The sequence below is a fragment of the Mycteria americana genome, chromosome 3 (genome assembly GCF_035582795.1).
Source record: "Mycteria americana isolate JAX WOST 10 ecotype Jacksonville Zoo and Gardens chromosome 3, USCA_MyAme_1.0, whole genome shotgun sequence".
NCBI classification, from domain to species: Eukaryota; Metazoa; Chordata; class Aves; order Ciconiiformes; family Ciconiidae; genus Mycteria; species Mycteria americana.
This window is the reverse complement of record NC_134367.1, coordinates 58,088,817-58,113,439: the sequence shown is the minus strand read 5'-3', so window position 1 is coordinate 58,113,439 and position 24,623 is coordinate 58,088,817. Positions and strand designations below refer to the sequence as shown.

The 24,623-nt window shown below is 41.7% G+C and overlaps 1 protein-coding gene and 1 long non-coding RNA gene across 3 annotated transcripts; one reads left to right on the top strand and one right to left on the bottom strand.

Moving 5' to 3' along the window:
- The first annotated feature begins 5,683 nt into the window (after positions 1–5,683).
- On the top strand, positions 5,684–10,701 carry LOC142407705 (uncharacterized). The gene is made up of 4 exons (XR_012775016.1): positions 5,684–5,763; positions 7,515–7,589; positions 8,558–8,647; positions 10,674–10,701. It is a non-coding gene; the product is annotated as an uncharacterized LOC142407705 (long non-coding RNA).
- A 4,040-nt stretch (positions 10,702–14,741) lies between these two features.
- GJA1 (gap junction protein alpha 1) lies at positions 14,742–24,011 on the bottom strand. 2 transcript variants are annotated; one of them, XM_075498656.1, is made up of 2 exons: positions 23,769–24,011; positions 14,742–17,809 (listed from the first exon to the last, which is right to left on the bottom strand). In XM_075498656.1, the coding sequence occupies exon 2, from the start codon at positions 17,795–17,797 to the stop codon at positions 16,652–16,654; it is 1,146 nt and encodes a 381-aa protein (XP_075354771.1). In that variant the 5' UTR covers positions 17,798–17,809; positions 23,769–24,011; the 3' UTR covers positions 14,742–16,651. The 2 variants fall into 2 exon arrangements, with proteins under 2 accessions (XP_075354771.1, XP_075354770.1); XM_075498655.1 differs by having other exon boundaries at positions 14,742–17,813; positions 23,769–24,010.
- Between the last annotated feature and the right edge of the window lie 612 nt (positions 24,012–24,623).

The window sequence follows — 24,623 nt, the reverse complement described above, 5'->3', positions numbered from 1 at the left end:
TACTGTGCCTTGGGAAGCCAAAATTCAGTTCTATTGATTGCCTTGGGGAAAAAAGAGGACAGTATCTTTTCCCAGTCTAGGTTACCAGAAGGTTATAGTACATGCTGTACTCCAGATCACACACTAAATGCCCTTCTTCCTATTCCATCACCTGGTCCGCTAATAAAAGAATAAGAAACAGGACTTTGAAAACAGAAAAAAGAAACCAAAAAACTATATCCAATACACACATACGTTACATAAAAACATTCATGCACATGTATACATACAATCAATATAAATAAATGCATTTGCATACTCATGCACATTCTTATGATGCAAAGAAAGATCAGGTGCAGATTCAGACAGTCAGGCACACAATTCATTAACTTTATAAAACAGCCAAATATATGTCATTGATTTACCTCATTAATATTAAAATGTTATATTTTCCATACAGTCTTCCACAAGCTCCCTTAAAGGACATGCTGTTGATGCAGCATCAGCCTTCCCATCTACTGTTTTCCTTACCATTTAGAGTTATATTTGGGGGCATTGCTGATAAGGAGTTGTGTGAAGAATGCACAGCGATAATCTGTGGTAACGATTGTTGCTTGACTTAAAATAAAGAGGAGCAGCCTTTTAAGGTCAACACCAGTTCCGTGTTTGGATTGTTTCTACTATTTGGAAGGGGTTGACATGTTTTAAATTACTAAGTAATGTGAAAATACATTGCTAGCACAAGACTGTTGTCTATGTAAATATTTTATGGATAGAGTCACCCGCCATTGGTTAATAAGGTAACACAGATTCAAAGCTATTTATGTTGACTCATATTTTTAAGATGAGAAATTTAAAAACAAGAAAATGTGACAGAGTTGATCAGGATGTAAGACAGTGGCTCACAGACAGACTGTTTGTGTCTTGCATGTCAGGAACAGCTCTTTTAAATTACTTATTGAAAAGAGATGTAACATTGTCCATGTGAAATATATTAAATGAATAACACAATGAGTCACCTAATGAACCTAAGTTAAATGCTATAATTCTTGTTTTTGCAGAGATGAAAGAAAAAGATCCTGATGGGCTTAGCTTCTCCTGGGTCAAGTATTCTCATAAAAATAGGAACTATCATCTCCCATGTGTACATGGCATCAATTACAATAGGAAACACACATCTATCATAAATGTACTGAATGCTGTCACCCTGGGGTTAACAGTGTGGTTGGGGACTGAGTGCAGCTCATGGGCTCAACCTGCAACAGCCTTCCCCTTGCTACTCCCCGACCTGCCTTCATTCACAGGCAGCATAAGGGCTTCCATGCGGAATTGCTCAGTTTGGACCTACGTGCTGCCTGGGCTTGTGCAGGTGGTCTTTCTCACTGCTCTTGTCTGATCTTTGTCGCACAAGACCAAAGAGAAGGGCAGCTCACACTGTCCCACTGCCACTGCGGGAGGGTCTCACAGTCCACGAAACAGGCAGATGGGGATTCAGTGATGTTGTGCAGGGGCTGCAATATTATGGCTCGGCTTGTGCAGAGCCCATCAGAGATGCAGCATGGCAGCTGGTGGCTGGCAGGCTTCTGGAAGCCGCCTTCTTCTGCATGCTTGCATCAAGAGGTAAATCCTGTACCACCCTTTCTTCTGGGCAATGCCTTGGAAGCCTGTCTTAGTCTTCTGCAAGGGACTTGGGGGTAACAAAACACATACAGGTATTGCAGCTGATTTTACAGAGCTGCACAATGATGAACTCCTGTGTGTCATTTCTGTGCAGGACAGTCTTTCAAGTTTAGTGTAAGGTAAACATTTCCATCAGCTGATCACAAATTTCATCAGGGCTACGAAGGCTTTGACCTAAAGTCTCTTCTGAACACTCTGGCCAAACAAAATACATGCCTTTGCTTAAATACTGGACCATATGGCCCAATTAATATGCACTTGAAGTGTTTGTAACTCAGCTAGTTCCAGGGAGGTCCTCAGGCAGCATTTTAATTTCATTTTACAAGTTGGTCTCCTGCAGTTTTACTGTGTTTCATTACTTTTTGGACAAAAAAGTCTTATGTTCAACATACATTGTGCATACTAAGGCAGGGTGAGAGCTGTTCAAGAAGAAGCTGCTTCATAGTATTGACTGTTTCACAGTGCTAAGTGTACACAGGCAGATAATACTCATGTTTAGAATAATCTGGCAACCTGATACACTACGAGTTAAACCACAGGATATCAAGGCATCATCCAGACCTGGAGTCAAACTAGAGGTTCCTGTTCTTTTGCTACTGGGAGCTCATCTCTGAATGTCCTCACTCCTGTATAGCTGTTATCAAGATGATTTGCCAATACTTGCAGGAGCCTCAAGTAGTTCATCCAGCCCTCCCTTACAGCCAGTTAAACACTTTTATTGTGTGTCAGCACTTTCAAGACATTTATCATTCAAATCCAACAGTTAGAACTATATCTTTAGGTGCCCCTTCTAGCAGGCTCCATCGTTCATCCACACTCAGATACAGAGCCAAAGTGTTACGCTACTGTTCTTAAAAGAACAGGAATGTGTGAAGGATGCTTATAATGAATTTGAAAGAAGGTGGCTATAAAGCCACATTTCCACTCTAGAAGATACATCTAAGCAAGAGCTGTGGAAAGCCAAAAGTTTGGTGGAAATACAAGATAGCAATTGTAGTAAAAGGGTTTCTGAACCTGTAAAGGAGATATGTACGTTTTCCTGAGAGGTCAGGGTATGCCCTGGGCAATGTCCTTGCTGACCTGTTCCTAGGAAGAGAAATCATGCAGGAGTGAGAAGACGTCTAGCTGTGCTGGGTGGCACCGTTTGTCACTCTCCGTAGGCCAGGTCACAGCTGCGTAAGCTGTGAAACTGTTTTCACTAAAATTTAGGCAGACAGTCTAAACTTACGACAGGCATCCTCACACCCTCACACATGACTATCGCACATGCACGCAATTGCAGAGGCACAGACACACCCACCCACCCTGAAGCAGTTGAAGACAAAACCAAAAAATCCAAACAAAAACCCCAACCCTTATGTTCACAGTTTGGTGCTGTGAAACCTCACGTGGGAATGATCTGTTTCTGGGCTGCTAAAATAAAATCCCTGAGAAATGAAGTTTATGATGTGTGAAGTAATGTACATGGACAACGCTCCCTTCCCCCCACTCCTCAGAATAACCCCCGTGCTCCCCAGGTACACCCAATCTAACTTCCTCTCTGAGGCCACAGCCCAGTGGAGCCTCATCCCTTCCACCCTTCATCCCCCCCTTCAGTTTACGCAACAGATTATATGCAACGCATGATATTTGGAAGCCACATCCTGCTGTAGGCAGGGCTGGCTGTACTCCCTAACACAACACTTGGGGATGACTCTGCTTCCAGCAAGTCGAGTCAATGTGCTGGACGTGGTTTAATTGGTGCCAGCTTTGTCCTATTAACAAGTGTCGGCTTTCTTCACTTGATGCATCAAGCGGTGATGTTCTGCAGGTTACAGCGCCCTTATGCATTAAAGCCTTTTGTATATGTTGCTGCCTGATTAGACAGGAAATAGTGCATGGCACCAGGGGATAATTCACGTGAATAAAGTTACTTGTATGCATATGCATGTGCAAAACTGGGACTCCAGATGCAAAATACATCTTTTTCTAATCCCTGAGCTATTCTCTGTGTGTATGTCTATATACACATTGCATGCTTATTACTTTTTATTACTTTTAAAACTTAAAAATAAAATTGGCTTGAATTTAGTTTGAGGATTGGAACCAATCCAGGACAATTCTTGTTATAACTGAAACAGTTTGCCCACTGCTAATTTTAACACAAGCGATTTATTTTATTAAAATGGATGCAAATGGTAAGCACACTCTCCCTTCCTACCAGGAAGCCTTGGAAGCCTAGACCAAAGCCTCAGAAACAGTGATGCCACAGATCTGGGGAGATGCTCTCTTTGCCTGGGAAAAGGTGTTTCTGAGAGATGCCGAATTTTCATACCTGCCTTTGCTACCTATGTAGAAGGGAGGGAGCTAAAAGCCTCACACTCCCAGATGTCTGCAAGGACATAACTGAGTGAGACACTGAGTCTAATTATCCCAAGCCTTTCATTCCCTTTTACTTCAGTGAACATATAGAGGACCCGGCTCCATTACGGGAGATCATGAGACTGTAAGTACTACACCTTCAACTAGGAGCAGGGGGGGAAAAAGCAAGGGGTAATTGCTACGTATAGACAGTGCAGTCATTGAGAGACCTTTAACCTGTTTATCTTTCCTTACTAAAGTTTTTGCAATCTATGAAAGAATGACTCTGTTATTCTTCACCAAGCTTCGGCACATGACCCAGCTTTTTCTACCATTCAAGGAATGTAATTTAAACTAGATTTAGACTCCTCTGTGTGGCCGAGTATGATGCCCACTGGAATGTTGAGCTTATGTGGAATTGTTTGGTTCAGTTTAAATAAATAAATAGCATTAAAATCTAATCATGGAAAGTGTGGCTGTTAAAAATAGACTGAGGTAGCACTCACCCGAAGCATCAAAAAAAAGTATGCGCAGGAGGGATTCTGAGAGCCGCTTCATCAAGCGCAGGAGCAGCCAGAAGACCAACGCTGGCGAGGTTTCAGGCACGTAAGCATCACCGCCGAGCCTCCCCACCCTGCAGCACGAGTTCCCAGCAGGAGTTAGACCTGTTCCCTTTTTTTTGCACTTCAGCCACCTGCTTTCCCTTCAATCAGATTCTCTGTGGGGACACAAGATCCTCATCGAGCTACCTGTGGCGAGCCTGGCACGCATCATGAAAACCACCACGTGCAATATTTCCCCACCTGTGAAGCAGCTGTTTAAAAATGAAGCAATATTAGAAAGGATTTTACTTTTTCTTCTGTTTGTAGCTTTCGATGCTGAGTTTTGTTTGTCTGTGCCACAGTAAACCTCAGTGAGCAAAAGGTGTCATGAATCCAGATGGCAAAGACAGTTTCTGTCACAAATTTTTTCACTTTGTGCCCCTTTCTGCTTACTTCAGTCATCAGCCTTAAACATGAAACTGTTATCATTCTTGATTAGGACATATAAGTTAATCAGGGCATTTAATGAAAAAAACTTGCAAGACGTTTTACATAGCAGGTTCCATAATCAGGTTGGGTTTTGAGTATTTGTGAATATTCATGAATGGAAAAGAATATTCCCTCTGGTGCAGCATATATTGGATTTTCCAGGATGCACCATGGGAACAGACAAGAGGGCTGGCCATGGTGCATCATGGGACCTTTAAAGTAGCCTGGAACCTAGCCAGCAGAGCTTAGTCCAGACAGCAGCTGCTGCAAGGACCTGGGGTAGCTTTTCCAAATGAGTGTGCTCCCTTTTTCACTAACATTTTCAGTTGGAATTCCACTGAATTCCACTTTCCTTTTTGCTCCTGCAAAATTAAATGCCTATGGAAAAGAGAAAACTTTCTGAACAACTGTACTCAAGCGTACCAGGGTTTTTTGGTGGTTGAATTTCTGTCTATATGCTTTTGACAGACAAATGATGGTGCTGTCCGTAGGGATGGCAGACAAGGTGCTCAGCTGCTTGCTCCACCTGCGCTGCACAGAGAACAGATCAATCATGCATCTGCTCCTGAGCCACTAGGTTACAGTGAGATTTTGTTTAAATTATTACTGATTAGAACTTGCTTTAGAACACTGATTTACACAGGAAATCTCTGCAGGAACTGACTGATCAGCAGGACAGATCTTCCTGCCGTGAGGACCAGGTGGTCAGCCCAGAGCAATGACTCCTCCAAAGGTGAGCTCTCCCTATGTCTCAGCTAAGCCTAGTTCTGCATAACACTAGTCATCTCCTTGTCCCCAAACCTTACAATTTCCCTATATAAAGCAGACAAGGGATGGGAGTACAATCAGCATTTTTCAGAAAGGAAATCCAGCACTCAAAGTCATTCAGTCACAGACTGGAGATTTCCTGAGTCTTCTCCCAGTGACCTGTGGTCACTGCTGTTGGCTCAGACAAGTCCCAGTTCAGATGTTAAGTGTCATGGGTGACATCAGGTCACCCTGAGAAATTTCACTAAAGACTTTAGAAAATGTATATCAGTTTTAAGTTTTTCAGGCGTGAATAAAAGAAGTAAAAAATCCTTGAGAAATACGTACATTTATGATGAATGCTGCCTAGAGAAAGCTACATAAGACTTCCAGTTCATTCACCTGTAAATTTATTGAAGGGCCCAAGAGCATGCAGGTGCCGAAAGAATCATTTCTCTGACACTCTGGTTCTAAAAACCTGCAAAATGAATCTTCCTCCTTTGCCCAATACAACTAACCATTAACAGATCAATTACTTAATTTGCATGCTGCTGCCAATGGCCTATTTACATTTGATAGGGAATGCCTGAAAAGCTCACAGTTTGAAAAGCTTGTCTGAGTATGGCCCAGAGCAATAGAAAACAGAACAAAGAAGAGAAGAGCAGTGGCATTTAAAGGTGAGGTGCCACAGAGCGCAGATGGGATCCAAGAGCGTAAGGAAAACCTAAGAGAAGGAGCAGTGTGGAAGAAGATGGCGGGCAGCTCTGCTGTGCACAGCAGCCTGGTGCTGTGCCCTGAGATTGCCCATCTCGGAGCCAGCAGCAGCCTGGGCCAGTGCCGCCCGGTGACGGCTCCAGCAGCGGTGCAGCCACACTGCTGTGGCACCCAGCCCCGGCTAGTAACGTCACCTTCTCTGTGGGGACCCACGGAGTCAGCCACGGCGTCGCTAGGATGTGGAAATATTGCCCCCAGTCCTAGTGCTGGCTCTACCTCTGGATAGTTGTACCATGCTCAGCCATGCAGGGTATACCTGACCGCTGAGTGGAGGAAAAAAAGGAAGCAATGACAAGGCAAATAATAAACAAAGCAGGGCCAAACAGGGGTCCAACAGGGAAAACAGCTGTACAAATGGTTTTGAAAATGACCAGTCTGAATCTGGAAAAAAAAAAAGGAGAATAAGTTTCCTCCTCATACCCTTGAACTGGACAGCATGCCTCAGCATGGCTGTATGCTGCTCGGCAGAACTGTGAAGCAAGCCACATTTATCTGCTGAGGTATGTATTCACCATATGTTTCAAAAGAGTGCACTGTCATGCCCAGAGAAACTCCATGAGTTCCTGGAGACTCTTAAGCTCTGAGTTTCTCACCTGCAACACCTTCCACACTGTAATCTCAAATTCAAAGTTCCTTTATTGTTGCATATGGGAAGATCACAGAACAGCTACTGTGCAACACTTTCTTTTCAAACATCTGTTTCCCGGTTGTCAACTTTTTTTCCTACACCACCTCTCATGTAGCTGTGCCTAGTCACTCCCTTTCCTTCCTCCTGCTCTGAGACCTGCAGCTCCACCACTGTAAAAATAGCTGGCATGGAACGCTAACTTCTCTTGGTAGAGAACTGAGACAGCTGTAGTTGCTTGAAATGTGGAAGGACTGCCCAAATGATTCATCTCGCTGATCTTCGCTGTCCCTTTTCTTGCTTTGCTGCTTTTCCAAAACGTTATTTCTTATTTGCAGATAGCTGGTTGTTGTGGCTGTGCTGATGAAACTGTCCTGATGCACCACGGGAAAAAGGAAAGGAAGCTTTAGGAGGTACCTCTCATACTCTTGAGGTCATCTGCTGACTTTTCCTTAAGTAGTCCAGGAGTAGCTAAAAATATGCCGAATATAACACACAGAGAGAATATATTTCACCTAAAGCAAATGGAATAAGCAGTAAAAATAAAAGCAAAGAAACTGAGTCCAAACCGTCGCTCATCAGTAAAAACCTCATTCTGACATATGGTTATGTTTATGGTTTTGTGTGATATTTAAATGTAACAGGGAAGAACACCAAATTTTTAAAAAAACACTGACCTTAAAATGGAGCACAAATCAAGGCGTGTGGACACATGTGTCCATTAACTGCATGGGAAGCAGAGTTACTTCTGCCTGATCACAACTTTTGAAATCTAGTCTCAAGATTATTCTTCAGATGACCATTAATACATACTATGGTTTAAAAGGATATCCATTTGCCCTATTAAATCTCTATAAGAAAAATTTGTTTGGAAAAGGCAAATAAAGCATGTTAGCCTTTCTGTTGAGAAAAATACATGCTAGTCAGCATACAAGTCTGGGGAAGATATAAATTATTAAAGTTCAGAAATACTCCAAGTTTTCTTTATCCAAAATGTTCTGTTCCTCTGCACTGTTATGTTTGCCAGATTGAATGTGCTGCTACTGCTTTTTTTCTCCTCTTTTCTTAACGGTGTAGTTTTGAGAAGGCTGTTTGGAAACTTATGTTGGGATGATAATCGCCAGCAAACGCCAAACTGGCTTAAAGAGCAAGCTCCTGAACATTCACAAGGACCTGTTGTAAGCATGCTGGAAAAACTTGGAAAACATTATAATCTTTAAATTGTGCTCAGCTGGATTGTCAATTGCCGATGGTGTATTCCAGATAAGTTGCTCCCCTGGAGTCTCACTAAAGTCTGTAGAAGCCTATTTAATGCTATATTTATTATGTCTGCACCCCTTTTAGCTCCATCAAATTAAAGCTTTTTTAATAAAAAAAATAGATGTATTCTGGTTGCATGAAGATGAAGACTCCATGTAATGAGATAATCTACCTGTGATCTGCTGCCAGCTTGACCAAGACATAGTTCAAGGTAAAATGTGTTTAGAGATCTGAAGTAGTAGATTACCAGCAAAGAAAACATTCCTGTTTCCTTATCTTAGGGATACTGGCTTCCTGATAGTTGTGGATCCTCCTCCTGCGTGAAGTGCTAAAATACCCTTGTTCAGCATTTTCGATTTCATCTTGTAGGGATAATGGAGGTTATGTATAATCTCTGTGGCTGTTCAGATTCCCTTTTTGGCTCCCACAGTGGGTAGTACTGGAGTTCATGCAGTATCATAAGAGGTGACTCCATAGCACACTAATTACATAGGGTTTTCAAATTACTTTGAAGATGAAAAGTGCTGTATCAGTGCAACTCCAGGTATTATTATTATTTATATAGCATACATAAACATTAGTGGAAGCCTAGCTTTAAGTCCCTTTGGGACTAAGGTGGGAGGAAGATTTGGACAAACTCCATGTCCTTGCACTTTCACTGCATCTGGTTAAGGTAGATAACTAGCATTCTGAATTCCTCTGCTGCCTTCCTTAATTATAAAATACTATGTAAAAGAAAGTGATTGAAGCAAATGTGGGCTCCTATAAGGTGAGATACAAAATTACTTTCTAATCAGTCAGCCAAAACTTATAGTAGTTAACACCTGTGAGAGTCATTCTGAATGAAATTAATAGAATTAATTCACTCATTCTGAATGAATGAAATAGGAGAAACACCAGCTTGTTAATTAATAGATATTTAATGGAGCAGGATATTCTAAGATATTTGAGTGCTCCTTACCACATCATGCAGGGAAAAAATAATCACTACAGAAAGCTTTTTCAGTACCAAACATTAAATACATATTGCAGAAGTGATATGCAGAAAAGAAGTGGGTGGTGGGAGATGTCTGCATGGGAGGAGTGGAGAAGAAGACGAAGATTAACAGGATATCACAAGCTCCCAGCTGAAGCCCCAGGCAGAATGGAAGAGGGATGAATTTCTAAAGTTTTCACTATCATCCATGCAGAAATCCCTTCACACCTTTACAGGTGGACTTTTCAGGACAAGGAATGGTGATTGACTAGTTTGCCTCGATCCTACAGGAAATCCCACGGAAAACAATCCAGACCCACTTTCTCTACTTGCACACCCTTTGACAGCACTAACTGAACATCCACCCTACCACTGAAGGATTGAGTGCTATAGTCAGTCCAAAGTCCACAGAGCTGGGAGGTACCAACAATGAAAATGGAGGCAGAAGAAGTTCCTCAGAGATTGTCCTAGACCTCAGCAAGTTATACAAGGCCCACGGATTCACGGTTGGATCCTCTTTGTGCTCCTGAAATAAAACTACAGGGACTTGAATAAAAGAAGGTACTAAGTAAAGCTCAGAGCAGGGTTTTCATCTCATGTCACTCAACAGAAACTCCTTGTCCTCAACAGAAGTACGCCAGGTCAGACCAGGTAGGATTCTTGCCTGAGTAATACTTCTTCGCCTCCACACACAAAACCCAGGTGACAATCTTACAGTTGGCTATATATTCAGCTTTCAAACAACTATGATGAGTCTCCCAAATATATGGCAGAGTACTCCCAGCGAAACACTTTGAAGTAATGATGCATAGATAATTTTGAATATTCCCCTTTGAATAGGGAAATTCAAAGTGTAAGCAGAGCCTGTGTTTTGAAGAGGCCTCCCTGTGGAGGGTGTCCTATTATATGTAAATACCACTGAGAATAGCATGCAAATATGGTCATTAGTGAAGGTCTGAACTTTTCCAGAACAACTGCAGTTTTGAGCCAAGCTACTTCAACCTTCAAAGGCAGCAAACTCTATGACTCAGCAGAAGCTGAGACTGAAAAAGCCTGTTTCAGCAAGGACCGGTGGTTTTAAGATGCTAAAGTATCCAGAGGCTTTTCTAATCCCTTAAGCTATTTTCCATGCCGTTTTCCTATTCAGTTAGTTGCAGACGTGTAAAAGAGAACTACTGTATATTCCATGATCGCACTGTTTTGCTATCAATTGTCATTGTATTTCCTTACATATTTGGGGCTGCTATGGTTTCCTCTACAGACCTTATATTACAGATGGCAAGAGAAGGAGGAAGGGGAGGATGCAAAGACTCCCACCCAAGCAAAGCCCACAGAAGAGATACTGAGAACAGAGGTGCATTCAACAGCATGGAAAAACTGCTCAGGTGTTTGGGATATGAAAAACTTTCTAATAAGGATGAGGAAAGGCAAAGTGAAGATTTCACTCCTCAGCTGCCCAACCCAGCAGAGTTAGATGCATGTTACAGAGTACCCTACACTCCCTTCTGTAGTCCTGTGTAAATTCGACATGGACATCACATAAATGTATTTCATTACATTTTACAGAGTTCATGTCTGTTTGTAAAAAAAGCAGACCTTGCCATAACTTGCCTCTGCACTGAGTTACAGTAAAAAGAAAGTTGTGAGGAAATAGTATGATTACACATATTCAGGTGGTCACCATTCAAGACTTAGTAGCTTACACCCATAAGGTTTCCCTTTGCATTTGTATCAGTGAAAATTAGATGTCATAATATATCTTTCTGGATCCAATCTGTTTATGTCTGAAATTGAGAGGAACTTTTACATTGATTTAAATGACTGAAACCCTGGAACTCATGTGAGCATTTTCTGTCAGTTCTAATGGGAAGTATGCAACTGCAGTCTAGGCTTGTTTCAAGGAGCAATTTAAATGTCTGAACATTTTCCCTTTTATACTGGTCTAAGCTCACGTCTCATTTTGTTATGCACATTTCCTCAACATAGTAGCAGAGACCTGGTCTTTTTAAGTGACGGGAGAGTCTGCAGTCACCAGAAAGCCATTACTTTTGACCGGTTGACTCCCTTGACTGTGTATTACTAGCCCAGCACCGCCTGTCCCAGACTCTCTGCCTCTAGCTTCCAGCACTATGCTTCTTCAGCACTTAAAAGGAGTTAATGCAAAACGATCACTGTAAAAACAAGTCCGTCTTTGCCCAAGGTGCCTTTGCATTGCAAATTCCAGCAAGCCAGTAAGCCGGATGCAGCATTTAGGCTACCATGAGAAAAGAGTGAGGGCAGCCATTTTGGAGGCAGTTGGTCTTACCAGATTACTGAGCAGCTGTATCTATTTAAACAGTTTCTAGACATAGTACCCATAGATAATGCTTACCATGTATACATGCACAGTGTCTGTATTGCTTCATAGGGTCTCCTGGTAGTGCCGCATGTTAGGAAGTATTTAAGACAAGTTTAAGACAAGCATTCTTTCTTGTGTCTACCAAAATACCTTTTAAATAAGTACAGGAACCAATAAGCTCTTCCTGTTTCAATCTAGTGATGGGCTAGCATCAGGTAATTTACATCTGACACACTTTCCAGGACTGACAGAGTCTGGGTGTGAATACGTCCTTGGGCACAGTCACAAACACATGGTTAAAGTCAGGGAAAGGCAGTCATTTCTTTGCAGAGCTGATCTTATAGCCCCATGTTTCTGGAGCCATTATGTTAGATTAGAATAAAATGGAGGACCCTCAAACAGTTTCAAGGGACTGAGCCAGACAGTACGTCTAGGTAGTGATTTCTCAGACATGACTTACGCTTCTGACCTTATTGTCTATGTTGGCAGTACAATGAAAGTAATGTAGGAGTAGCTTCAACAGCTCTGTACCATCAGAGGATTGCTTTTTTTGCCAGCGAAATCCTCAAGGGCCATGCGCCCTACCTCAGTCGTCAGAGTCCTCTGGCAGATCTAACTGCAAATGACTGGATTGAATAGCATGAGAAGGCAATGAAGACATCTTTAAGGAGATTATAGTCATTCTGACCATTTGTATAATACACTGCATTAAAAAAAATATTGTATATCGGGGTAGTTCACGAGCACAGTAGAAGCCTCAGTCCTGCCAGGTTTGGATTAGCAGTAAATAGAGAGAAAAAGTTCTACAAGAGGAAGGCAAATCCTATTTTCTGCCCTATTCTGTTTAAAGTCTGGTAAAGGGAGCAGTGGTAATCATGGAGGCATTACAAGAAGAATTAAAAGTAGTCCTGACCTAGTGGGGTAGAAACAGCCGCCACCAAAACTGGAGAAGGTTTTGATCTGACATACCCAGAACTCCACATTAACCAATCAAGGTCACTTCAAATCTGGATCGACTCCCAGATCTGAACTCTACCCCTTACATCACTACTTTTTTTTTTTTCTTGAATTGATACCAAGCTGCAGAGAAATTCCGAGGGAAATGCCAGCATGGTGGTAATGCGCAGTCCAGCTGGTGATGCTATGTAGCGCAGCAGCACTGCAGGCAGCCGTGGTTCTGGAACGGTGAGACGAGTACATCATTTAAAAATGACCGATTTCAGGGGGTGTGACAGGTACACTCACAAAGTTTGTTCCAGTTCTCAAACTTACTGTAGTTTCCACTTTAAATATGGAAATTTCATTTCTAAATTAGGAAATAACCTTCAGTGTGTGCTCACTGTATTTAAAACATCTTGAAATTACATGATCTGCATATAGATTTTAGGCTGTCTGTAACTTGTCCTTCTAATTTTACTCTTTACAAACATTTCAAATTACTGGGGCAGGGTGGGGACCTTAGGATGAATTTGCCTTTTTTCAAAATACTTCTACACAAAACATCAACACAACTTTTAAACACATAACAGATTTTGAATTTGCGTTTTCTTGCTGTTTTGTATGTAACGCTGCTTTTGTTTTAATTACCTTCAGAGATGTGTATTTTTACATCTTTTCCAGTTTGAATTCAATATATAATATAGAGAGGTTGAGAAGTATGCACTAGCATTGTATCGCATGCCGGTTTTTGTCAGCTGCAGACAATGCAATTGCTGCTGCAGAGATGCACTGGGAGAAAGTGCATAACGAATTGGATGAATGGCACACAAAATTATGTCACTGCAATGACTTTGAAGTGTGTAATAAATACACTCCACAGAAATAAATCTAGGTGGGAGAAATGGCCCATGGCATGTCTTTATCCTACACGCACCCACACATGCATTACCACCAAAAAATCACTCAGAGAGAATTGGCACTGAAGCACTAATTTCTATCAGTTGTCCAAGATGCCCCAAGGAACTGAGTCCTTAACTTGGGACGTACCTGACAATCAGCCCGTCTAGGAGACAGCTGAGATTTTGTCTCAGGTGAGCCCTTCTCTGGATGTTTCTGTATCCACCTTTCCAAGGGCATGATCCTCACAAAATGCTTGGAATTCCCTTCCCTTTGTGCAGACGAACTAGGACAAGCCAGCTTAAATATGACTCGTTGTTGTTATTTAAGGAATACTTCAAGGAGTCATTCCTTGTGATAGCGCTTGTGTAGTATCTCTCAGAGCTGTACATCCACTACCACTGATTTTTTTTCCCCTTCTTTACTAATAGGAGGGGGAAGAATTCGGACTTTAAATGACAAGCAAATTTGAAAGTAGAAAGCTGTATGATAACTGCATGACCATTATATTTTGATTTTTCAAATAAAAAGGGAGTTGGACCATCTTTCCTTTAGAGTCCAATGCTGGAAAGCCGCGCACTGTATGTCTTCATTAGTGATAGGGACCTAAATGGTCAAGCAGTAGACAGTATGTGAAATCCCAGCCTTATCAAAATCAGTACCTTTCTCCCATTGACTCTGAAAGAATGAGGATTTCATTCCAGAAATTGAAACTGTCAGTCAAACAATCTGATTATATGGGGAAATGTAAACTAGAGGCAATGATTTCATAATGTTGAATCTAGGCCATATACAAAAATTGCTTGAAAAATTAAGTGATAGTATCTTACTACTATCTTTTTAATAATATTTTGCAAATAAATATGTATTTTCTGAGGCTCATGGCAAGATTTGAATTACAGTAGTTCATGCTGAGTGTGACTTTGTTCCAGGAGTGGCACAAACAATGCTTGTTTTTCCAGTGTTGTGAGGGTATCTGAATCTGGTCCTGTGAAATTTCAGTTCAAAGTAAATCCAGATGGATTAAATCAAGAATACTGCTGAACTGCAGAGTGACTGGGGAAAAATGAAGAGAGAAGGAAGGAGTTTGGATTATAAGACTGAAACAAAAGATATATGGACATATAAGACAGTAAAAGACAATTAGAAAATATATTTATACTAAATTAAAACTTTATTGACTAATGTTCTCCAGACAACATGATCCAACGGACTATGGTTGCATACATGCAATGAAGTTGAACACAACAGTAGTTTAACATGGAATGTCAAACAAATTAATATAATGTATTAAATGAAACAATTTATCTGTGTTGCTGCAAAATGAAACGAAGCTATGTATTTCCTTGGTCATTCTGTGTTCAGCTAAGAGGCTATGCATTTGAAGAAACTGGTAGATTTCTTTAGCATATATTTCAAATAAATTAGCTAGAATTGTACTCTTTAAAAATCCTTTCAACTTCACTTGCATTTCAAACAAAATCTAAGTGTAAACACTAAAGTTGCTAGAGCCATCTAGAAAGACCTAACTGCCAAACTCGGAGTGGACATTACAGTTCAGTAAATGTGAATATTTAGAACAAGAAAAATACCAGTTACTGCAAAAGTCATGTAGGCATATCTTATTATTAATCCAGCACAAAGCATTTCTTCTAAGTTTCTCACATAAAAGACTAAAGCTTGCTTACAGTACTACATCTTCTATCATTCAAGCATCATTATTACCTATCAGGGAGATTGACTAGATGACCTAATGGGTCTTTTCCACCCCTAACTTCTACAAAAGAAAATCATTCATGCCAGCAAGAACACGGTTCGCTACATCTTGGGCTTGATCCTGTAGCCTTTTTTCAGGCAAAACTCCCACTGACTTAAAAGAGAGGTTTTCCAGAGCAAGACATCCAGGATCAGGCCCGTTTTATTTTTTATTTTTAAAAAAGCATCCATTTAGGATACATGGAAAATATTCTATAGAATTAAAAAAAATATGACATGTGCTTCACTTGCATTGAAGGAATCAGAGAATGTAAACACCATAGTGGCCCACATCTTCACAATATCCATGAGAAAGTGTCAACTGCAAGTAACCTGTGTGCGTTTATTTCTCAACGTATGCTTCTGAGGATGTTTTGTGTATACCTTTACCTCCACATCCACACACATATATACACCCTTAATATACATAAAGGTGTGATAAATTCACTAAAGGCAGTTGCTTGCCTGTCTTAATGCTTAAATCTGCTAGTGGCAGCAAACTGGGTTTTATATTATGCTAACTAGACTGTACGTGAGCAGCAGGACACAGATATCACTGTGGGCAAGACAGTGTGGTTGCCGGTTCTACAAGTGTGGAGCCATCCCACTTATGCACATCACAAAATCTGCCTGCGTGAAGGGCTGACAGGTGACCAAAGTATTTCTTGGTGGGCCACGTCTGAAATTTGAGTTGAATGATTCAAACGCTGTAGATTGTCCTCCCAGGAGCCTTTTGACAACCTGGAGGACCACATAGGAAAGTTTACCTTCAAAGTGCACTTTCTAAGAATGGAATGTTCTTGACAGGGAAATGATCAGAGGCACTCCTGGACTTTTTTGCTTGTTGAATAGGAAAAATGTTTTCATCTTCAGGCAGCACTTCACCCTGACAAATGTGAGTTCAGTTATTATTGGGTTTTAGTATTACAGAAGATTCTTTAGAAACAAACACGATAGTACACACATACACATACACTCAGATATTTACAGCCTTTCTAGAAAAACAACCCCCTACCTTAGTACTGACTACCTATCTTTTTCCTTTTTTTTTCTTTTTTTTTAGTATTTAAATTCTTTAAACCAGCTACATTAAATACCAATGTGTACTGTACCACCCCACACCAACCCCACATCCCCCCAAAAAACAGCAAGTATTTTAAAAGTTTGTTCGCTTGTATGTTTGTTTTTATGATTGTTAAAATCTCCTGCTTGAGACTGTTAAGTACCACCTCCGCTGGAACAAGATCAGCACTGACTGCATCTTCCAATGCATGTCGTTTCATAGTTGAGCAAGTACTGCAGCTAGAAGCTTAGATCTCCAGGTCGTCAGGTCGAGGCCTGCTGCTGGCTCGGCTGCTGGCTCTGCTGGGAGGCCTCTGGTCCACAATGGTGAGGGGTTGCAGCTCGTGTCCCGACGCCAGTTTTTTAGTGTTCTGGTGCTCATCGGAGAAGTCGAAGGGCTGGGCGTGCGAGTTGGAGATGGTGCTGCCAGCCTGCCCCATTCTGTTCTGCTCCGCGCTGTAGTTGGCCCAGTTTTGCTCGCTGGCTTGCTTATTGTAGTTACGACAGGAGGAATTGTTCCTGTCTCCGGTAACGAGCTTGTACCCTGGGGGAGACATGGGAGACAGGGGGGCGGTCGGTGAGGAGCAGCCATTGTAATAAGCATATTTGGGGGAGCCACAGTCCTTGGAAGGGCTCATGGCACCGCTGTGGGAGTAGGGGTCGGTTTTCCCTTTCACACGATCCTTGACACCCTTGAAGAACACGTAGAAAAGCTCGATGATGTTCAAGGCAAGAGACACCAAGGACACAACCAGCATGAAGAGGATGAAGATGGTTTTCTCAGTTGGACGGGAGAGGAAACAGTCCACTCTGTGCGGGCACGGATCTCGCTCACAGGTGTAGATGGCATTCAGGCTAAACCCATAGATGTACCACTGTATCAGCAAGAAAGCAACCTCAAAGACAGATTTAAACAGGATGCTGATGATGTAAGTACGGAGCAGTCCCCCACGCATCTTCACTTTGCCATGCTCTTCGATCCCATACTTGAATTTCTTAATTTCTATTTGCTTGAGGTGCATATCCACATTCACACCATCATTTTGGACCACCTTGAGCTCTTCTTCTCTTTTGTTCAGCTTCTCTTCTTTCCTCATTACATAGAACACGTGTGCCAGGTACAAAAGGGTAGGTACAGACACAAATATGATCTGCAGAACCCAGAAGCGTACATGGGAGATGGGGAAGGACTTGTCATAGCAGACGTTCTCGCAACCAGGCTGTTGAGTGTTGCACCGGAAAGCAGACTGTTCATCTCCCCAAGCAGATTCGACTGCTGTCCCCAGTAGCAAGATTCGGAAAATAAAGAGGACAGACAGCCACACTTTCCCTCCTGCAGTAGAATAGGCTTGAACCTTGTCAAGAAGTTTTCCCAAGGCACTCCAATCACCCATCTTCACAGGATGCTGGCTAAAGAAGAACACAAAGAAAAAAAAAAAGTGATGGTTAAGACAGAACTTTAATACCTTTGATACACTGAATCACAGATCAATGCTAATAGAGCAGTGATGTCAGCTTTGTTTTAATTCATGTGTTTTACACGATCTGAAGAGAAACCAGAGTTTTAGTTAGTCTACAGGTGGAGTGAGAAGTCAGGGAAACTGAAAAGAGAAAGTAACATATAATGTCTCAGAGCACAATGAAAAAAGAGGTTTCTAATTTCACTCCAGTTTTCAAGAAGTCCGTGACTACCCTCAGTAGCCACTGTGGTTGGCTCAGCTTCCTTGGTGGCAGCCTCAGTTCAAGGATCTACACCTGCAGAAAAGGGCTGTGACACACCGCTGAAGCAGGGTGTGGAAGTCCGTAGTGGCACTGCCCGAATATGCTAGGAATAAATGAAAGATTTATCTCTTTCAGTGTGGATCATTCACGGTACTTTTTATGTTCACTCGTTAAGAGAATAAGCAAGCAAACCGTAGTATAACCTAAATACAACAGGTTATACTAAGCTAATGTTAGGGTCGGATACCTAAAATTTTATCACTGAAAAATGTGTGCTGTTTTTCCTACAGCAACATTAAACTGAGCTCTTGCATATCACTACACTGTGTGTGATACATTTAAGAGTATAGTTCCTAATGATGCCAAGTTACACAATACTCAACTTCAGAAAAAACTTGCTATCTAAATAAAGTTTATACACTAGTATTTGCAGCACAAAGATCAAAGTTAGTATTCGTTACCTATACTTTTATGAAGGAACCAAAAATAGTAAATACATGAAGTACACCTAAGCTCACGTTACCATATTGGAGGACCTGGTTTCCTGTTTATCTGTGGATTGCTTAATTTGTTGTAGTTTCAGGTTTGTATTTGCATCTTTTTGTATTTAAATTCCTTCACTTTGTTTTGAAAGGAAAAAAGATTTAGCAAGAAAAAAAGGTAAATGAGCTCTCTCTGTTTTTAAGGCAACTCCTGGCGTGCAGTTTGCATTCCAAGTGTTGAACACTGCAAGTTTAAATTGTCTCTCTCGCCTTGAGTTTTAAAGTGCGCATTTCTGGGACACAGGCAGCTTCTCGGGGAAATACACAGGATGACATAAAAGAAATGAAATGGTTTACTTGATGTTCTAGATTCCTAGTAAAAACAAAGTTCACGATAGGATTTTTATCAACTGGAGAATGATAATCGTCTCTGCATAAAAACTTACACTTTAACTTGCCCCACATGAACCAGCATGTGAAATCGGGCACTTAAAAGGAAAAATAATCCCAAAGTTTCCCTTTTAAAGTGGATGCTGCTGGGTATAGGTATTTGTTCCGTGCATGCTGAGTAAACCCTTCCTGGTATTAATAGTTTTGATAATGTTCAAGTGATTTCCTCCCCATCGCATCATGTATATATTCCCTCGCGAAGGTCATTTATAGGAAAAGCCCTTTTTGGATAATTCATAAAATAGGAAATGTTAGCACCAAGGAGATTTTCTTTCAAGAAGCAGTGAGTCACTGGAAACACAAGATTATAAGTCTGGCAAACGCAAACATAACAATAGATGCCAAAGAAAAACACACTGTTCCTGCCATCGGAAAGAGTCTGAGAGAGTAATGGGAGACAAGTGTTTAAAGTACTCGCTCCGATAGCTCCGAGACGCCAATTATCTTTGAACCCCTGAAAAATATCCCAGGGCCGTTTCCTCAGCCCCCTCCGTCAGCTTGCTCTGAAGTTCACCTACTGCGCCACGCAGACCCTTCCTCATCTCCTTAGTTCTTCACATGAATGAAGCCCCATCAAAGGATCAGGCCTGCTTCAGACTTTTAAACCTGGAAGCCTCGGCCGGGAGGACTACACAGCGTGTCCGTCTCTGACACATCCCTTCAGCCATCCCCAGCTTTAGTCCTTCCCAGGAAAGGCTGGTTTGTCTTTACGGGCTCGGGGCGGCAGAGAAGGAGTCGGGCACACGAGCGCGGAGGTCTCTGGAAAGGCTGGAATGAAATGTGACCACGTTCCTCCTCAGGCTGGGATTGTTAAAACAGAGAACAGCCTGTAACTATACAACACGTGAAGTTTGTTTTAAAGGCGAGCTATTTGCTCCATGTCCTAGAAGTGGACAGAAGGAGCCTTTTTCATGTAACAGCTTCTTGATTTAATTAGTCAGCTCTCCGATGATTTGAAACTACTGCATTAACAGACTTTCCTCAGACTCAATGTATTTTTTTACTGTCTAAATGTTATTTCAGATTGGAAGTTTGATTAAGAAAACAGAGGACGTGTTATTTCTAGGCACTTATGTGTTGTTTGTTTTTTAATTACACTCCACTCTGGTCCATTAATGCAACGTGATTTACTTCAGTTTTGACCTACTTAATCCCACACCTGCAATATTTTGAGAATTTACTACCTATTTTTTAATTTGCTTCAGCATGCAAAATTGCTAAGTTTCATTTATGTCCTCTGGCAATATAAGCTCCAGGAGGAAACATTCCATGCTTGAATTACTCATACATAGTTTTGAAAAGCAACTTTTTTTTAAAGAGATCAGTTACTTGCTGGCCTTTGCCAGTGATAAAAAAACCCACATCAATTTAAAACATTGTACTGTAATCAGATAACCTTGTGGTGGCACAAATATATTATTCCTTTGCTTAAGTGGATTCTATTGCTTTATGAAACAGTACTTTGTTTCGTTGTAGAGAAAATTCATTCAACGGATCTAACTTGTTTACTTTCAGGGCATTGAAAGACCATTTTTATTAACTGATTACAATATCTGTTTACTAGGTATAAAAAGAGGTTTTGTATCGAACAGTTATTTAAGTATTCTAGCTTTGTAAATAGTTTGAAATGCATGGCAGAACTTTAAAAATAGTTCTTCAGCATTCTGGACTTAAACTTCTTTTAACAATTCCAAACACCTTAAATGAGTCCACTGAAAGACACAGGTTGACCTGATCGATTGATACAATTTCAGTACTTCAGAAATTTAAGGATATGGCTGATGATGAGTACGTGCGTTTCATGAGTTCTTACTGATTATTACTTTACAGGATTATAACCTTTTTCTGAGACAGACTAATGCCAGCCTAGTAAACTCTTTAAAAGATGGATTTCTTCCAGGTCCTACTGTGTGTGGGTAAAGAGGAAAAAAAGCCATAGAGCAGCAGGAGATATGACAGCATTCATCTGCATAGGTTTTGGATGACCACATATATAAGAAATTTGATTTGTAAGTCACAATTAAGAAATTCTAGAACTATTTTTTATGGACGGCATTCATCACATCATCTGGTTCATATTTTCCAGGAAGAATAATGCAAACTCAGTGCTGTGGTAACATGCCCAAGTCTGAAGAGCAGTAAGGGTTAGAGTGGGATCTAAATTGGGATTGTGTAGCTCAAGCAGTTGGGAAACAGGCCAAAGTTTTGGTTTTCCAACCTTTCCTACCTTTTTATGTGTGCTCACACACACATAAATAGCCAGGAAAAGAGAAGATTCTGGACCTTGAACATCAATCAGCTTGACTATTTCCCAAAAGCAACCAGCGTTGCAGAGAAAGCAGATGAGATGTACAACTGATGGGATTTGGATGGGTTGGAATAGGGAAGGCTAGTTTTCTGAAATCTTACAAAAATCAGTGAATGTCTTCCAGACATTCCCCTGGGAAGGTGTGGTTCATTTGTAGGTCTGCAGACAAGCTTCAGTTCATTTCATCCACTGGACAAAGATTATGCACTAAATGGTTGCAGTTACTAGAATTTAAAGTGTCACAACTGTGTGGTTTTTTTGTTGTCTGCTCGTACTGCTGGTGGTCAGCCACTAGCGCATCTACCCCATAGCCTTTGCCTCTCCTGTGTTGTACCCTCTCCACCTAATTCAATTCTAAAGCACAGTTGCAAAAGCAACCCTAAGCACTTTCTTAGACATTCTCTAGTTGTACAAGTCAGGTCTACCCTCTGTGTTACTGCCCAGATTCATCCCTCTCCTGACTCACTTTGAAATTAAGAGAAGAAATGCTGAATTCCCTGAGGAGGCCTTGGGCACTCTGATGCTCCTGCTTGCGGATTTTGAAATCTGGATTTCTAAAACGTACGTGTGGAATAAACAATAGACCAGGTGCCTCCATGCGAGATCTATTCAGTGGGTGACATGGGGAGGAGATTCCAGAGACCAGGGGAAAGAGAGCAATGTATCTGATTAACGTCATCTAACCTTCCTCATGCCCACAGGAATCCTTGGCCTAAATCAACATTCATTTCAGAGACAAATAAAATTAATCTTTCGGGCTTGCATAATACGAGAGCTGAGATAACTTTACAGTGTTGAATCTGCTTGTGCTCCTGAGTGTATAAGCATTTAGACTTATGTCACAAATCAAATCCCTTGTGTCCCACTCTTCCCTCTCCTGAACCCAGCCTGCTGCTCACCCTTCTCCCATTTGTATGCTTGTTAGGTATCATGGGTCAGTGCCAGTGTTTGGCTTTGAAGTTTCTGAAGGAAACAGTTCAGTAAACATCCCAAAGACTAGAGGCTTAAATTCTGCAGTGTAGTGTGCTGTCCAGATGTTAAAAATGGCAGGATGAAAGCTTCACGCAAGTCCTCCAACTTGCTCCCTATGCGCACACACGCACACGCGCACACACACACACACACACAGAAGTCAGGCACAAGGTGTCCGTAGCCCATTTTTGTCCCCATTGCCAGGGGTTTTTGTCATAAATCTCACGTACAAAAATCAAAAGGAACTCCTCAGATGAAATATGCCACTTCATGAGGCTCGCTGGTTATCTCAAGGCAAAATGTGAGGACAAACATAAGCACACAATATTCTTGTTTAAGAGGAGAACGTGTTACTCGATAAGATAGACTCTGTGCTTCGTCTGTCTTTCAGCTGAAGGCTCTTTTTCCTGCCTCCTCGTGTTGCTCTTTAACTACTGGCAAGCAGCAGGCAACAACTGCTATAAGGAATCACTCCAAGTCCTGCAACGTAAAAAGCCTTTTAGTTCTCCAAAAGATGCTGCTCAAGCATTTTTGTCCTCCACATTTTGGTATTTAAGCCTTCAAGGTAATAATATAAAGGGAATGTGTCATATTGGGATTATGACACATATTGTGGATATTCTTGCACAGTTCTTCCCAGACAACTTTCATTTATATCTACCCAAGACTTTCACAGACATTGCCAACGTGGTAAGGCATATCATGATATCTCACATTCCTTCGCTAAAATCCCTCACCGAGGTTGCTAAAACAGAGTAACTATATACAAACCAGGTTAAAAATCCATAACCCACGTCTGGATTTTATCACTTCTATTTTAGAAGAAAAGGGGAAATCTTATCAGGAAGACCACGTGAAAGTCACCACTTTAGTAGCTGCAGCACTTAACAAAGCACCTAATTAAGAACCTTGCTCTGCACAAACTATTAGGCATCAATCAGGATTCCCATGTGAAAGCAAAATGTGTGGGGCAGAAATGGGACGCAGTCAAGACAAGGGCTCCCTGTTACCAACTTCTGATGCAATTTCGGTACAACAGAAGAGCCTGAAGCGCACCTCGGGTTTTTCTTTAAAGGAGCTCCTTTAGTCCGAGGCAAGCACGCAGAGGAGCGATTCCACCCAAACACTAGCAACAAGTCCGCAACTCAGCCCTGCAGTTACTTCACCACAGTTTCTCCTTCAGCGCAACCAGGTTAAAAGTTGTGAAAGTGTCGTATCTGAAGAAATGTATAGAAAGATGACCAAAGAAAGCAAAGAATTCCTACAAGTCTGAACTTGGCACTTTAAGAGAACTTACGCTTTTATAGATGTATAGTTTTAAACACGTTCAACCATCAGCGCGATAACACAAAATTGTTAGGGTGAAAAAAAAAAAGTGTTTTCAGGAAAAGTGATACACAAAAAGATGGAAAAGGAGAGCTTGCAACTTACCCTTGCTGATCAGCAGTGAAACTGGATCAGAATACTTCTTTGGAGGGTTAAAGTAAAATGGAAGAGCACGTTCAGGCACTCAGACCTGTCTATTTAAACTTTAAAAGTCTACTGCTGTTTTGTATTTTTCATCCTTCCTTCCCCACTAATGAAAGAAAAGTGCTGATACCTCGTAAAAGTTTTTTCTAACTTGGAACACTGGGAGAGCTTTTAACAAGTTTTCAAGCCTCTGACTGTGAAAGAGGAGGGGAAAAGGAGGGGTGGCAGCCCAGGAGGAGGGGCGCTCTGCAAATGGAGAGGAGGAAGGTGGGGGAGGAGGGAAAGAACTGAAGGCACAGCAAAAACCAGCCCGGGGAAAAGGAGGGAGCGAAGGCATGAAAGTCCACTCTTGCTGATGTAACAAAACAAATACACGAGCAGTCAGCAGCCACCCCACACCCCCACACCCCCCCCGGCCACTGAGGGCACCTGGGTGGCACTTTATCCAGATCCGGGCTTGCCCGGGACAGATGAAACAACTTAGCTCTCTGGTGTGCACCAGCAGTTTCACTGCAGGGAAAGGGAAAAATGCGTGAAAGGGATTAATGGGTAACCGGCGTGAACCTCCTGGATGCTGGGGCTGGACCGCATAGCTGCTGTCCCCATTCCCTCCTTGCCACTACATAGGAGAGGAAGCCCTCACAAGCCCTCTCCACTTTTTGTTGTGAACACAGCTTTGTTTACTGAGGTCTGTTTCCTTTACGTGCACACATGAAAGTACACACCAGGAGCAGCGTGTTTGTTTCCACAGCAGATACCCATCACACATTTTTTTATTATTATTTGTGTGTGTGTGTGTGTGTGTGTGTGTGTGCG